The 15,459-nt window shown below is 34.9% G+C and overlaps 2 protein-coding genes and 1 long non-coding RNA gene across 3 annotated transcripts in view; 1 reads left to right on the top strand and 2 right to left on the bottom strand.

The window, feature by feature from the left end:
- Nucleotides 1-1,340, top strand: part of LOC127878511 (uncharacterized) — a 2,166-nt gene extending 826 nt beyond the window's left edge. Inside the window, exons 2-4 of the mRNA XM_052425042.1 lie at nucleotides 39-144; nucleotides 725-835; nucleotides 999-1,340. Coding sequence (XP_052281002.1) covers nucleotides 39-144; nucleotides 725-835; nucleotides 999-1,185 — 404 coding nt within the window. The 3' untranslated portion in view covers nucleotides 1,186-1,340. The remainder of the gene's footprint in view (nucleotides 1-38; nucleotides 145-724; nucleotides 836-998) is intronic.
- Nucleotides 1,341-2,342: 1,002 nt separating this feature from the next.
- On the bottom strand, nucleotides 2,343-4,800 carry LOC127879454 (uncharacterized). The gene is made up of 3 exons (XR_008049102.1): nucleotides 4,703-4,800; nucleotides 3,031-3,195; nucleotides 2,343-2,757 (listed from the first exon to the last, which is right to left on the bottom strand). It is a non-coding gene; the product is annotated as an uncharacterized LOC127879454 (long non-coding RNA).
- Nucleotides 4,801-13,177: 8,377 nt separating this feature from the next.
- On the bottom strand, nucleotides 13,178-14,959 carry LOC127877839 (cerebellin-3-like). The gene is made up of 3 exons (XM_052424117.1): nucleotides 14,792-14,959; nucleotides 14,248-14,376; nucleotides 13,178-13,748 (listed from the first exon to the last, which is right to left on the bottom strand). The coding sequence occupies exons 1-3, from the start codon at nucleotides 14,850-14,852 to the stop codon at nucleotides 13,306-13,308; spliced, it is 633 nt and encodes a 210-aa protein (XP_052280077.1). The 5' UTR covers nucleotides 14,853-14,959; the 3' UTR covers nucleotides 13,178-13,305.
- Nucleotides 14,960-15,459: the final 500 nt, after the last annotated feature.

Below are 15,459 nucleotides of genomic sequence, written 5' to 3'. Positions count from 1 at the left end.
AAAAGAGTTTGTTAGAAATATTACAAATTGTGACAAAGCCACGTTCCCAGTGTGGCCATACCACGTGGTTTGTGACGTCATTTTGGCTAGCACGCTAAGTAGAAATTTGTCAACATTGGCCCCGCTTAGAAATTTCAAATCCACGTACGTATCTTATTATTTACTCTTTTTGACGAAATAAAGCGCAGGCTAAGGAAAAAGTTGAGCACTATTCCCGGTTATATAAATATTTGTCACCAGATGAGTAGTTTAGTCTATCATTCGAGGCAAATTCCTAGTTTTTACGTTACAATGCACGCAAGCACGACAAGCACATTTGAAATCGTCCAAAATTTCTGTTTTATATTCCTTTTTGCAGTGAACCAATATGTGCGGACGTGATTAATTCCATATAAAATGTGTTTTGTCCGAAAAAATTACCTGAAAACACCACTTAATGACATTTCTAATGTACATCAACACTTTGGCTAACACGACAAGCAACGAAATTCAAGGCAAGCACGGCAAGTCGATATTCGGCTAGAACGACTAGTTGTTATTAATTATGTTTCTGAAGCGATGTTATTGTTTCATAAAAAATAAAACTATTAAAAATGTTATAATTCCATTTTCATATAGTCACTCGCGGATAACAGGCTTATAAGTCGTGTTTATTTCATATTATGCAGTAAATTGACCTCCGATGCATTTAGATTCCAACCCAAACTATTGTTAAAACTTTCAGGCACTTCTTCTATACAACCTCGAAAAAGAATGTGTACAAACTCGTTGGTCAATATAACGTCGATGGCAAAGGTGAAGATGAACCAAACATCAAGAGCTATTCCGATATTCGGTAATTTTGTTTGTCCGTAAAGCTTTTTTAGTCGTGCACAAACTGTATTATGGTAATACATGTAATATGTCCATTCGGAATATTTTAAGTAAAATTTAAAAGAAAAAAACACATGTTATTTCAACTGAAGTAATGTATTTATTTGTATTTATTTCAATATTAGTGACCACGAGTTTGACAACCCGGGGAGACTGCGCGTGAAACCGAAGGCAAAAGAGGCCAAAATGGACTCGAGTCGAAATGCCGTTGCCAGGGAAACTTTAGGTGTACGGTGGGACTGTGCGAGGAGAAACGAAAGCAAGTTATTGCCTACGTACAGAATTGGACTAGACATAGAAGAAATTGGATAAGAAACCGCCTTTCTGAAGAATTCCGTGTTTTAGTAGCTTGACTTGAGCGAGATATAAATAATTATTCATGTGCATAGTGTGTTATTTTTTTCCCGTATTTAAGTTAATTGTGTCGTGTTGTGAGAAAACTAGGCATAATGCTTGTGCGCAAATTTGTCATCCCAGATTAGCCTGTGCAGTTCGCACAGACTAATAAGGGACGACATTTTCTGCTTTTATGGAATTTTTCGTTTAAATAATGTCTCTTCTTAGCGAAAATCTGGTTTAGGCGGAAAGTGTCGTCCCTGATTAGCCTGTGCTGACTGCACAGGCAAATCTGGGACGACACTTTACGCGGAAAATGTCGTCCCTTATAAGCCTGTGATGACTTCATAGGCAAATCTGGAACGACACTTTACGCACATGCATTATGCCCAGTTTTCTCAGTACACGACACAATTGTGCTGAATATTTATCTCACTCAAATAAATGCTAATGGTATGTGTTTATTTTCGCCTTTGTGAATCCGATCATAATTGGTTGCAAATAATTGATTGAAGCTTTGAACAGCATTGATTCAAACGTTGTTTTAATAACTCTATTTTTGCCCAAAACTGTACAATATTTAAACTGCCCTAATTTAATACTCCATTTTATATTTCGGCATTAAGCATTGTGTGTCACATAGATAATTGAGAAATTTTGGATAAAAGCAAAGTATAATATGACACAAATGTTCAGTTGTCTTTGCTTTTTACGTTTGATTTGCTCAATGCAGTTAACAAACAACGAAGATTGTTCAAGATTTTGTTTCAGAAATTAACACAACGCAGTGTATGTTTTATTAATAATTTTAATTAATGAAACAATGTTAAATGGCATCATTGAATCACATGCAAATGACAATATAAATCACAATTGCTATAATATAACAGTAGCGTTAACAAAATAATAAAATACAATAAAAAGAAAAGAAACGCAACAAGTTAACATCGTGGTATAAACAGATACGATTCACATATAAATTATGCTTGAGATCTGATTATAAAGCATTAATCACAATTATAAAATTACATTTTAATCACAATACAAATCACAACTGCTATAATATAACAGTAGCATTAACAAAACATAAAAAAACAATAAAAAGTACAATAAAAAGTAAAAAAAACCGCAACAAGTAAACATCGTGGTATAAACAGATACGGTTCAAATGTTAATTATGCTTGAGATCTGATGATTATGCTTTTATCGCAACAATTCAATCACGGGTAAATCACAAATAAATCACGGGTAAATCACAAACAAGTAAAACCACTGTATACACGTCATTTGTGCTTTTGCCCAAAGTGCCTATACAGTGAACTTATGTGTTTATAGGCGGCTTTGCACACATGGCAAACGTGTGTTTTTTCCTCGCTGTGTGTTTTGAGATGTTCTCGGAGATGAGCCCGTGTTGTGGCCTTGTGGTTGCATATCTGGCACTCGATCTCTCGAGTGCGCTGTTCTCGGGCCATCTAAATCTACCTTCGTTGCGAATTCTTTTCCACAATAAAGGCAAAGATAGTTTTTCCGTCACCGTGTACATTGCACCTGTAAGCATTCATAAGCATAATAAGCACATGTATCCTACACGTACACTCTTTGCTACTTATTTACAATAATTAACCAGTTAATGATTTGGGAAATGTGTATCTTATACATCTATAACGCGTTTTTGTTAAGACTGTTTATCACAGCTTTCTAAAGATAATGTTTATGTAGTGAAACTGCAATGTACACAATTCGAAATGTTTAGAATCGCAAGTAAAATAAGACAGCCGACTGTGATTTTTCTACTGACTAAAAGCGCTATATGATAATGACCTGTGTCTTTGTAATTGTCGTCTTGATGAAAACCCAACGCCGCAACAGTTAAAGGGTAACATCCCAGCGTGTGTTCTTTCATTGTAAACCAAATAGCGCCTGTGCTTGTACCCCTCTGGCGCATATGGCACAAATATATCGCTCTTCGGTCGTCATCATGTGTATCTAAAAACATCAAATATGTTAATTGAAATAAATAATTATGCATTTGTTATTATGTATTCACCGTGCTGTCACCATTAGAGTATTATAATCATATAATGTATTTGTCATGTGTGTTACCGTTTCAAATATCTCATCTACTTAGCCATAAATAATTACAAGACAACGGCGCATTACTAAATCTACATTTTACAACAATTTAAAACATTGTTAACAACAGTATAGTTTAATCCTTGCAATGGCCTTAAAAGTTGGAAAGAACATGGACATAACCTACAGTATGATTAATCGAAAGCCAAGCTAACTGCAACTCAGATCGATATATCACTTGTTATTAATCTATGTGTGCATTGGGTATTGCTTTATCAAAACGTACATCACTATGCTTCTAATCAAATATTACTTATGTAATCCTACCAAAAATACAAGTGCTAACATACGTCAGCATCTGTCACTTAAGGATAAAACGATCAAAGGAACATGTGTTGATATGTTGCGTCAAATGTTGCATTTTATATCAATAAGATCGGCTTAGTGTCGACCTGAAATGGCCCACAAGTCGGCCGGGGTGACTAAATGCCTATTCATGTCACCCTTGGGTGACTTCAAGCCGACGCTAGTCATCACCGGGTGACTATAATCGGCTTCATGTCACTCCAGGGTGACATGAATCGGCGTCTAGTCACCCCGGTTGACAAAAGTCATCATAGTGTGACATGAATCGGCTTCTAGTCACCCCCGGATGACTTGTGGGCCATTTTAGGTCGAAAATGACACAATGAGCATCAGTTCGTTTTAACGATAGTTGAGTTATTGTGGACTGTTCATCGAAATCAAAAAAAATAATTGAAACCTGACTCCAAAAGGGTGTGTCAGACATTCGCCACATTTAGTTGGAACTTTTTTGAGACATATAGTATCTCTGTTACATTCCGAGGATTGTTCTCGGTGAAAGTTTCAAATTTGTTTATAGCACTTGTGCAAGACAGCATCGCAATTATTGTCCGACATTATATTTTTGTGTTTACTGTGCCGGACCAAGAAAATGTTTTGAAATTCTAATTAAATTTGTGTGTATTACCACAACAATAACATCGCTTCAGAAACATAATTAATAACAACTAGTCGTTCTAGCCGAATATCGACTTGCCGTGCTTGCCTTGAATTTCGTTGCTTGTCGTGTTAGCCAAAGTGTTGATGTACATTAGAAATGTCATTAAGTGGTGTTTTCAGGTAATTTTTTCGGACAAAACACATTTTATATGGAATTAATCACGTCCGCACATATTGGTTCACTGCAAAAAGGAATATAAAACAGATATTTTAGACGATTTCAAATGTGCTTGTCGTGCTTGCGTGCATTGTAACGTAAAAACTAGGAATTTGCCTCGAATGATAGACTAAACTACTCATCTGGTGACAAATATTTATATAACCGGGAATAGTGCTCAACTTTTCCCTTAGCCTGCGCTTTATTTCGTCAAAAAAGAGTAAATAATAAGATACTTACGTGGATTTGAAATTTCTAAGCGGGGCCAATGTTGACAAATTTCTACTTAGCGTGCTAGCCAAAATGACGTCACAAACCACGTGGTATGGCCACACTGGTTCCATACCAGCTTAAAAATTAAAACAGCTGTAACATCAACATGATCACTGACTGTCCTTGAAAACAAAGTCTTTAATTCGAGGGGAAAAGTTTAATAATCTTATGTTTATATTCTTACTAAATTGTTTGTAAAGTATCAGATAGGTTTGAATAAAACAACTAGGCTTCATTATAAAGAAACGTAAGGTCATAAGTTCAGAAATAAATATCTCCGTTATTAGTGCACGTGAAATTTCATATCACCATAGGAGCAGTTACGATCCGTTCGTGAATGTGTCCTTTATTGACTCCAATGTAAATATCATTATTATTAAAGACTAAATCACCATTATGTCAATTAGATCGGCTAAATGTCAATATGTAGGCACTGACAATATTCTTTCACTTTCCCAAAAGGAACAATGTTTTTCTTTCACGACTTTCAGGAGTAGTACATTTATTGTTGTTGTTTTTTTATATCAAGAGCCACAAAAACAAAACCCTTTGTTCATTTACTAACGAATGCAACATTTAAAATTGTTATGAAATGTAGCTCTGATAAAGCTTTTTAAATTGTATATTCAACAATAAATGACAATAGACGAAGGTTTTCTTGCACAGTTTAAAAAGGTTAATGAGACCAAAATATAAAATACGTCAGAAATCAAATCAAAGAAATCAATTCAATTATATAGACCTATGTTGGATTCATAACATGGAATGACAGCATGTTTTTTTCGAATTGGTGGTTGCGAATCAAGCACATACGATTTGGTTGTGTTGTATGTTAAATCCCGTATTTGTATGCAACCGGTCACTTGACAAACAAACAAAAGAATAACATATATTAACCTCTTTGTCTGTTTGATTGCCGTTTAATTTGAATCACACTGATATTTTACTTACATTAATGTACGCGTGCGGGTTTGTAATAAATAATGGGCTCAGTGTGAGGGTCGGCGTGACTTTCGACCTAATGAAAATCAAAGTACTTTGCATGGACCGTCCTAAATCGTTAACCCTTCATGTAATCAGTTGTACTAACGATGTCGTATTGCATATGTTGTTTTACTTTGTTATTTTATTGGCTATAAATAACTTTCCTTAAATAAAAGAATAGCTGATGTAAATAACAATTTATCTATCGAATGTTTTTAAAGAATCACTATCGCTATATTTTAATGTTGCATTTAGTAAAAGACTAATCAAGTTCGTTTACTTCATCGCGCCTCAAAAAGCATTATTCTGAGTCAACAGTGTCAACCCAATAATTATTTGTTCGTATTCTGTAACGTATAGCTGTAATTGTTATAGGCATATCAATGCACAAACATTATTTGTTGTTTATGAAACCAGTAGGAAAAAAAAGTTTTAGAATTCATGCAAATATTATTCTGAACAATTCATTCAGATTTTTATATTAAACTTACAATGAACACGTACGGAAGACTGTCTTTAAAGGATAACTAAACATGTACAGTAGTTGGAATTGTAATGTAGGCGGGTGTAAACATATAACAAACTTTAGTCTTAAAATGCAAATGATTTCACGCTTTGTAAAACTTGCCATAACAATTTGAAATTTTGATAAACCAGAAAAAAAGATTATTGGTTGACTAAATTAAAATGAGCTTGTTTTGTCATTCTAAATTTGTCATCCATAAGTGTAAATGTGTTGGTTCAATATAACGCCGTTCTTCTAACAATCGGACTCTTAGTCGCACAATTATTGCATAAAAACAAACCTTATAGTGGGGGGGGGGGGAGTTTGGCATAGTAGGCATGATTTGAATTAAGGTCGTAAAGGACTCACATACCATGTTGCCCACAAAATATTACATTTTTAACACATGTGGTCCCAGAGACTTATATTTTTTGTAAAGTATTTACGATAAAAGTCTAAATTAAGGGTGTGACCTCTGTCGCATGGTAAGTTTTTATCCAAGGGGGATGATTTAAACAAACTTAGAAGAGGAAAAATATACAATGTTACACACCAACTATAAAACATTTGATCAGTGCGGTATTAGAGATTGGTTACGTGTACCAATATTTACTATACACGTCTTAATCAATGACTTGCACACTTTGGCATGGCATTTTTGTCGTCTATAAGTTTGATTTGAACATATCTAGCAAAGGACCACTTAATGATGTTACAAGCAAAATAGAATACCTTTAGGCATTTGAGTTTGAGAAGAGACGAGTGTTTTTACTATAAAATATTGAATATCTGACCCTGCTGGTTTCAGACGAGTTGTTTACTATAAAAGTCTATTCATATATAGTGACTCTTGGGCGTGGCCAACATCGACCTCAAGGGCATGATTTGAACAAACTTGAAGAATACCACCATTATAATATACATTCCAAATACCAATCATCTCGATCATACGGTGAGTGAGCACCAACGGTACGTTGTCGTCATGCCGCGCTCTCGATTGTAGTGTTCCTCAAGGAAGTTGTCTTTGCCCATGGATGTTCCTCGCTTACGCCGGCACATTGTTCGATGTTATCTGCCCGTCCATAGCTTTGAATGGATTCGCAGACGATAACATCGCTAGTTTTCGCCCTTCTAGTTCCAATGAAAATAATGCGATCCGAGAAGTCAAAATCTCGAAAACAGTGATTTAGTACTGGATAAACAAAAACAGATTAAAATGAATACGTCTAAAACCGAGTTTATAATGTTTGGAAGCAGAAAGCAGTTAAACAAATGTGCAATACAAACCATAGATTTTGCTGATGGCACGGTAAAAAAAGTTTATTGTATGAGATACTTAGGTGCATTCTTAGATGAAACACTCAATTTTAATGAAAATGTTACACGCAAATGTAAAACCGTCTTGATAAACTTTTTTCGCATAAAACGCATTCGTTAATATCTAACCAAGCAAGGTGCTGAAATCTTAGTTCTTTCACTTGTCATTTCGCAGTTGGACTACTGCAACACTATTCTATATGGTATGATCATGAACTTACAAAGTTACAACGTATTCAAAATATGTGTGCAAAGATGGTCCTACAACGGGGGGAATTCGACAGTTCCAAAAAGGCGTTATTCGACTTGCACTGGCTACCGATTATATACATAATTAACTTCAAAATTTCGTGTTATATGTATAATTGCCATACTTCAAGAGAACCAGGGTACTTAAAATAACTCCTGACACCGTAAGCACCCAGTCGCACAGGCATGAGGTCCGCTGACAGACTGGATGGGTGTTATGTAGTCCCGTTCATCAAACGAAAGGCATTTTGTGACAGAAGTTTCTCTATTATTGGTCAAAAGTTGTGGAACGATGTAATATCGTATATTCGTAAATCTGACAATATTAACACATTTAAGGTGAATCTTAAAACATATTATTTTAGTTATTTTTAGGTAACATAATAAACGTATACCGAAGAAAAAAGTCCGCTACTGCCTTTAACCACTTTGCATCCGGATTCTGCATTCGCAAACAAAATAGCTCCGATCGCAAGGTATAAGTAATATTGCGCCACAAAAACACTGTGACGAAGTTCATCGGTATTTTCCGTTGCAAAAATTGACAATTAGAAGATGTCAAAGCTTTCGGAAATTGTTTGATTGTTTTTAGATAATACAAAATTCGAAGACCTTTTTGTCCGCCAGTCTAGCTCAGTCGGCAGAGCACGAGACTGATAAACTCGGGGTGGTGGGTTCAAGTAACATGTTTGGTGATACCTTTTTCCCTATTATTTAATGGATTTACTTAATTCTTGGACAGAACACCCCTTTGGACAAGATCTTTCTGTTGACTTTTTTTACCTGGTTGACGTTGACCTTTAGTATCCAATTGCTCAAAAAACTAGCATTTGCCGTATCATACTTGATACTTAATGGATTTACTTTATACTTTGACACACACGGCCCGTGTACTTAGGCAAGAACGATCCAGAAACCTAACTGTACTTATTAGAAATTGCTGCAATGCTTGTCTTTTTATCAAATTTATGTCAAGTTTGGAACTGGTTTGACCTTTACCTTGAACCTTGGTTTAAATTGCCCTAAAGTATCCAATTGCTCAAAAACTAACATTTGCCGTATCTTACTTGATACGGAATGGTTTAACTTTAAACTTTGACACACACGGAGGCCCGTGTACTTAGGCAAGAACGATCCAGAAACCTTACTGTATTAATTAAAATTACTGCAATGCATGTCTTTATCAAATCTATGTCAAGTTTGGAACTGGGTAAGTGTATTATATCTTCGCAGTTTAGCTATCGATGGGCAAATACGACAATGACTTGTTTTAAAAAGCAGCATTTACATTTAACCCCAATAGCTAAATCGAATAATGTTGACAGCCTGTCACCCTTCCTTATTTCCATCTGTTTTCTTCAAAAAAGGTGATTGGTTGGCATCACGCGGGATGCGGGAAGCGGGCGGCGGGGGGAGGCGTCCATACCAGTCTCCGCTCTCTAATTCAATAGTTTTTAACCGATCTTCACCAAACTTAGTCAGAAATTGTATCTAGACAATATCTAGGTCAAGTTCGAATATCGGTAATGCCGGGTCAAAAACAAGGTCAGGGGTTCACTAAGTGCATTTCAAGGATTTAGCACGGTGTCCGCTCTTTAATGGAAGTAATTTTCATCCGATCTTCACCAAATTTGTTCAGAAGTTGTGTCTTAATGATATCTAGGTCAAGCTCAAATATGTGTCATGCCGGTTCAAACACTAGGTCTAGAGGTAACTTAGGGCATTTCAAGCATTGTGCATGGTGTCCGCTCTCTAATTGAAGTAGTTTTAATCCGATCTTCACCAAATTTAGTCAGAAGTTGTGTCTTAATGATATCTAGGTCAAGTTCAAATATGATTTATGCCGGATCAAACACTAGGTCACGAGGTCACTTAGGGCATTTCTAGCATTGTGCATGGTGTCCGCTCTCTTATTGAAGTAGTTTTCATCCGATCTTCACCAAATTTGGTCAGAAGTTGTATCTAGACAATATCTAGGTCAAGTTCGAATATGGGTCATGCCGGATCAAAAACTATGTCACGGTGTCACTTAGTGCATTTCAAGGATTAATCATGGTGTCCGATCTCTAACTGAAGTAGTTTTCTTCCGATCTTCACTTAATGTGGTAAGAAGTTGTGTCTTAATGATATCTAAGTCAAGTTCAAATAAGGGTCATGTCGGGTCAAAAACAAGGTCACGAGGTCACTTAGTGCTTATCAAGCATTAAGCATGTTGTCCAAAACCTTCAAACGGGCGTATTATGTGACAGTTTTGCACTCTTGTTACCTTTTGGTATTATTTGAACAAGAGATGAAGTTACACGCCAACTATTAAAGGCCTCTTCCGTGTGATTTTGGAGCTATGTTAATTGATTTTTTTTTTCATTTATACTAGCTCCGGTGACTTAAATATGCAATACAACAGAACGATTTGAACACCTATAACATATGGTCGCATAATGATAGTTTGTGTAGTGTTTTGTTACAATCTTTCAACGAGTTTAGAAGCTTAAGTCGTTAGAACACAACCAACAAACCTCTTATGCGCTTGGAGTGGAGATTTAACCCGGATCGCCGAGGTGATAATTGTGTGTACATGATTTGTGTTAATTGTATAAAGTTTAATCCCATCGGTCACTAAACTACCTAATCCGTGAAGCTACGTTATAAATTGTAAACAAACATACCTAACAATATCCCGCCGGGCATAAACTGTTTTTTGTATTTAAGATCTTATAAGCCAGTACCAATGTGTACTTCTTTTATTTAGTTTCCTCTGTAATTCGTTATAACTACAAACACAAATTTTATCCATTTGATGGTTATTTTAATACTGTTTTATCATAAAATATTTTCAACAGATTATCAACATAAAAAATTGAATAAAAATTATTAACATTTCTATGTTAAATCATGTTGGAATATACTAGTACTATTTTGTAATGATAATCTTTTCAAATAAAATGTGTTTTCTTTCATAAATTACCGCTCATTGTGTCATTGTCGACCTGAAAAGGCCCTTAAGTCACCCGGGGATGACTAGAAACCGATTCATGTAACCCTGGGGTGACTTCAAGCCGACGCTAATCACCCCCGTTGAATAGAATCGGCTTCATGTCGACCCAGGGTGACATGAATCGGCTTCTAATCACCCCCGGGTGACAAGAATCGGCTTATAGTCACCTGATTTTTTTTATCAAACGGCACCGCATCCGGGTATCTAATATTGGATATTGTGGCTTTTGAATACTTTATATACATATATGATAAAATTCGTTTTAATGATTCTCAAACACAAACCTTCAAACTGAATTTTGTCTTTCAGGAAATTCCCTCCTAGGTCTGTAATCACTCGGAGGCCATTGATTTCGGTAGTCTCCCTCCCTTTCCAACTCCCGCAATAATTTAGTTTCTTTATTTTAGGCATTAAGCTCTTATTTCGTTTCTGTAATAATTTTACACAAATACCTCGCTTTTGAACGACCAAATCATGTATTATTTTACTTGATGCTGATTTCGAGGGTGACTTGAATCGGCTTGAAGTCACCCCCGGGTGACAAGAATCGGCTTCATGTCACCCCCGGGTGACTATAATCGGCTTCATTTCACCCGGGAATGACTAGCGTCGGCTTGAAGTCATCCTAGGGTGACAAAAATCGGCTTTTTGTCAACCCCGGTTGACTTGTGGGCCATTTCAGGTCGACAATGACCTATTGAGCTTAATTATCAACATAAATAGCTTACTAATGTCCGATGTAATAGCATTTTGATGGCGACAGGACGAGTGGGGTAGCAAACCAAGCCCTATTTGCAATATCTTAAAGTCACGACACGTGACTCGTGACAAAACCATTTAATACACGTTACTAGAGATTGCTTGGTTTAATGTCCTTTTGTGTTGACAGACGAATTACTTCCTGACATCAGGGAATTATTGTTTGTTAGGCAATGGTATTAGGGATTTGATCTTTGATTGTGACTAAATGAGAACCGTTGAATAATCCTAAGGGATATTAAATAATTATAACTCTCTGATTATACTCTATAAATGACGTTATATAAAATGGCGCCAAAAAATGTAAAAATTCGCCAAAAATGAAACGACTTTGAACATTTACATATTTTGTCTAAGATTGCATAAAATTTTATAAGATTGAGACAAATTATGTCAGTGTTTAAAGTCGTTTCATTTTTGGCAAATTTTTACATTTTTGCGCCATTTTATATAACGTCATTTATGACGTCATCATGTACAACGTCATTTGACCTTTAAAAACATTTTGTTTGTTATTTAAATTTTTCAGTCAAAAGACGTAAAGATGTAGTTAACATATAATTTCCATTGTTTTGATAAAGGCATTATGCCGAAACGTCAATTGAATAGAGGATATTTGTTGGCTTCGGTGGATTTTAATTCACGAGTGATCATAGAAAATAATATTTTCAAGAGTGGCACAGCCACGAGTGAGAATATAGATTTTCTATGATCACGAGTGAATTAAAATCGATAATCCACCGAATCCAACAAATTTTCTTTTTATTTTATTCTTTTTTTCACAGTTTATATACATTTTTAAAGAGTTTAACTGGATAATTTTGACGTCATTTCACAGTAAACAGTGAAAATTATCGATAATTTTCACTGATAATTTTCACTGTTTGAAACAGTGAAATTATCAGTTTTAACTCACTGATATTTCTCTATAAACCACCGGAAAGCATAAAATAAAGGAGTATAATCAGAGAGTTATAAATGAGAACCATTAAAATAAATATAAGAATATAGATATAGAACTTATTCCCAGCTTCAGTTTTCGGTAAGTTACTTTTCTCGCATTTTTAACCTAAAATAAATGATTATTGTATTGATATCTGATGTGAAGCTATACTTTCGGGCGATTAACTATTCTGATTTTTTGTGGACATGTTTCATATTTTATTCAATATTTTATTAATGACTTCCACCGAGAATGGGCGGAGTGGTATTCCAACTGTACTTTTATAAACAATCTGACGCAGCAGGCGCACGTCCGCGATTGTTCATATTTAATATTAATGACCTATCTACAACTAAATTTAAAAAAAAATACAGTAGCTTAACAATTAGGATCTCGTATGTTGATTATGTTTGTGTCGTCGGATTCTCAATTGAATACAAGCAAATAGTATTAAAATTAATTTAGTTATTTTCAGCATTATAAAGAAATAAATGTCCAAAATCAGGTACACGATTTAATCGAATGTAAAGTGACAAGAAAACTGGTGGTTTGACGGTTCACGTATGCTTATCTACAGTTTAGGTGATTACACACGGCGGCTTTATTCGTCGGTCTAGGTTGGGACATAGTGATAGTATTTGTAGGGTAAAATAAAAACTAAGTCTAAAGAAACATACGGGTAAGCACATGCAAGTATGGAATGTATTTATGCTTCACTGGTGCTAATGTATATAAATGTTAAAAATATATCATCAATAAACTTCTTAAAAATACACAGCTAGCACAATGGTATTGTAACATTCATATTTAAAGTACATTTATAGATGGTTGATAAGAATTCCCGAAAAGCTTGAAAATTTGGCACCAGTTATAAATTCGCCTCCATAGTGTACATTTCTGACCCAAACTTCATCTCCTGGCTCGATTTTCAGAATAACGGTTTGTGTTCCTTGATCAAATACGTTTGCTGACGAGTGCAAAAGAGCAACATCTTGACCATTGTGTGTAATCGCAGCATGAAGGCTTATGCTGGCTTGAGGCATATGAAGAACGGTGGCTGTGAAAATATAGATTCCTCTTGCTGGGGCAATGAACAAACCGTGTTGTGAATGAAAACCTCCGCCTTCGTTCAATACTATTGTGTCAAACAATATATTCTGGTTGACGCCGACATTGTCCTGGTTATTCGTTTTGACAGTGGTAAATGCAACGACTGGCTGTGGTGATTCTTGGCGTTTGGGCTTTGTCGAAATGTTCCAGCCTATAGATATAACCATGAGTTTGGTAATAACACGTTTTGACCAAATTAACCAGCCTTGTTTATCCATTAACAATGTTTGATTTTTAACAAAGACTTCTTTAAACGAAAACTGATTTGTTCTAATGAAAACTCATTTTTACCAAAGACTGTTTTTTGAACAATGACCGATTAGTTTCACAAAGAACAATAATTGTAGTCTCATACTATATATAGTCAGCATCTTAATTAACATTAAATACAACATAAATTCGTAACATACATACACATATGGTATTTTTTCAATATATGATGCACGTTTAGAATTCATCGCCACTATAGTCAAACGGTAATAGTACTAAACAAAGTATTCTAAAGTACTGTTGCATAAAAATATAATTCAAATTGTCAATCAAGAACATTCATGGATCAACTATTATACGGTAAAAAAAGACGATTCATTCGTTATCTAAATTATCATCACATATTCCACAAATATTGTTAACGCTCACGCGTTTGTTACCTTGGCTATTTAATTCCGAATGGATAATATCGACTCTCTTTGCATGATCGTCAATGATCACTTGCTGCCTTCTAAATTCGTCAGTTGTTTGTTTCTGTATATCCTCTATCAATTTGCTCTGAGACGCCACTAAAAAAATAATAACTAGTAGTGTTTCATTCTTTCTCCTATAAACCTTTGACAATAAGTTGGATCTATTTATTTTCCAAATTATATATTACATAATATTTTCACATAGGTGTACTGAAATAACATGTGCTATATACGACTCTAAATATTGACACAATGCTATTTTAGACAACGTTTATGAATCTTACTTCGTCACGCATATAAGAACCACATAGGTTTATCACCAAAACGAATGTTTTCATTTTGCCTTTATAACCTGTTCCTGAGAGTATTTTTTTAATATTCTACTGTTTTCGAACAAATCTAGCATTTCGCAACTGTAAAGCAAAATTATATAATGTATTCATAAACTTAATAAATTTCACATATCGAATTACGGTAAACATGTGGCAATATCATAAATATATTTACGTACTTATCTCTATTAACTGTTCAATTTCCCTTATACAAGAGTCTTCTGTTGCAACCAACGGCATGCACACCCCAAATATATAAAAAACAACAACGCATTTCCCGTTTTTGTCATCTTAATAATCTCAACGGAACTCAACAAATGAATGTTACTTGTGCAATCTGTATCATTTATAGTGCTAGATATATAACAATACACTGCCTTATCAACACATGATGTATCTAAATCAGACAACGCAACAGCGTGTTTCATCATTAGACAATCCAAATTTTGAACCATATCCAGCTGACGTCAATAAAAGCTATAAGTAAGGTTTGAAGACCCCCAAGCCGTCACGAATGTGCTCTATTTTGAAAAGATTATAAATACAAGGGACGTTTTTATAGATTTAAGAATTCTTTCTAAAAACTTTGATTATCATTCAATTTGTAGTGTGTATATATGATGAAGACCGTGAGGTCGAAAGCTTCGGCATAAAATGAATACAGTTTGTTTGTTTAAATAATACAAGGCTTATAGTGATTATGTAAATATATTTTTTTATTATTCAGCTCCGTGCAAATTATCGGTTTATAGTATATAAAGAAACCCATATCTAGCCACATGAAGCACAGCAATGTGTCGTACATTTATAACACTAGCATAGTTATCTCAAAAAGAAATAGATTAGA

Source organism: Dreissena polymorpha, chromosome 4 (assembly GCF_020536995.1).
Source record: "Dreissena polymorpha isolate Duluth1 chromosome 4, UMN_Dpol_1.0, whole genome shotgun sequence".
Lineage (NCBI taxonomy): Eukaryota > Metazoa > Mollusca > Bivalvia > Myida > Dreissenidae > Dreissena > Dreissena polymorpha.
Note: the sequence above shows the minus strand (reverse complement) of the source record. Positions and strands in the feature narration are given on the sequence as shown.

What these genes read in the sequence shown, in the direction of transcription:
- LOC127877839 (XM_052424117.1), bottom strand. Translation starts at nt 14,852, where the DNA reads ATGCCGTTGGTTGCAACAGAAGACTCTTGTATAAGGGAAATTGAACAG. An exon ending in TGAACAGTTAATAGAGATAA is followed by an intron (nt 14,377 to 14,791) that starts GTACGTAAATAT and finishes TTATTTTTTTAG; the next exon opens with TGGCGTCTCAGAGCAAATTG. An exon ending in TTCGGAATTAAATAGCCAAG is followed by an intron (nt 13,749 to 14,247) that starts GTAACAAACGCG and finishes TTATATCTATAG; the next exon opens with GCTGGAACATTTCGACAAAG.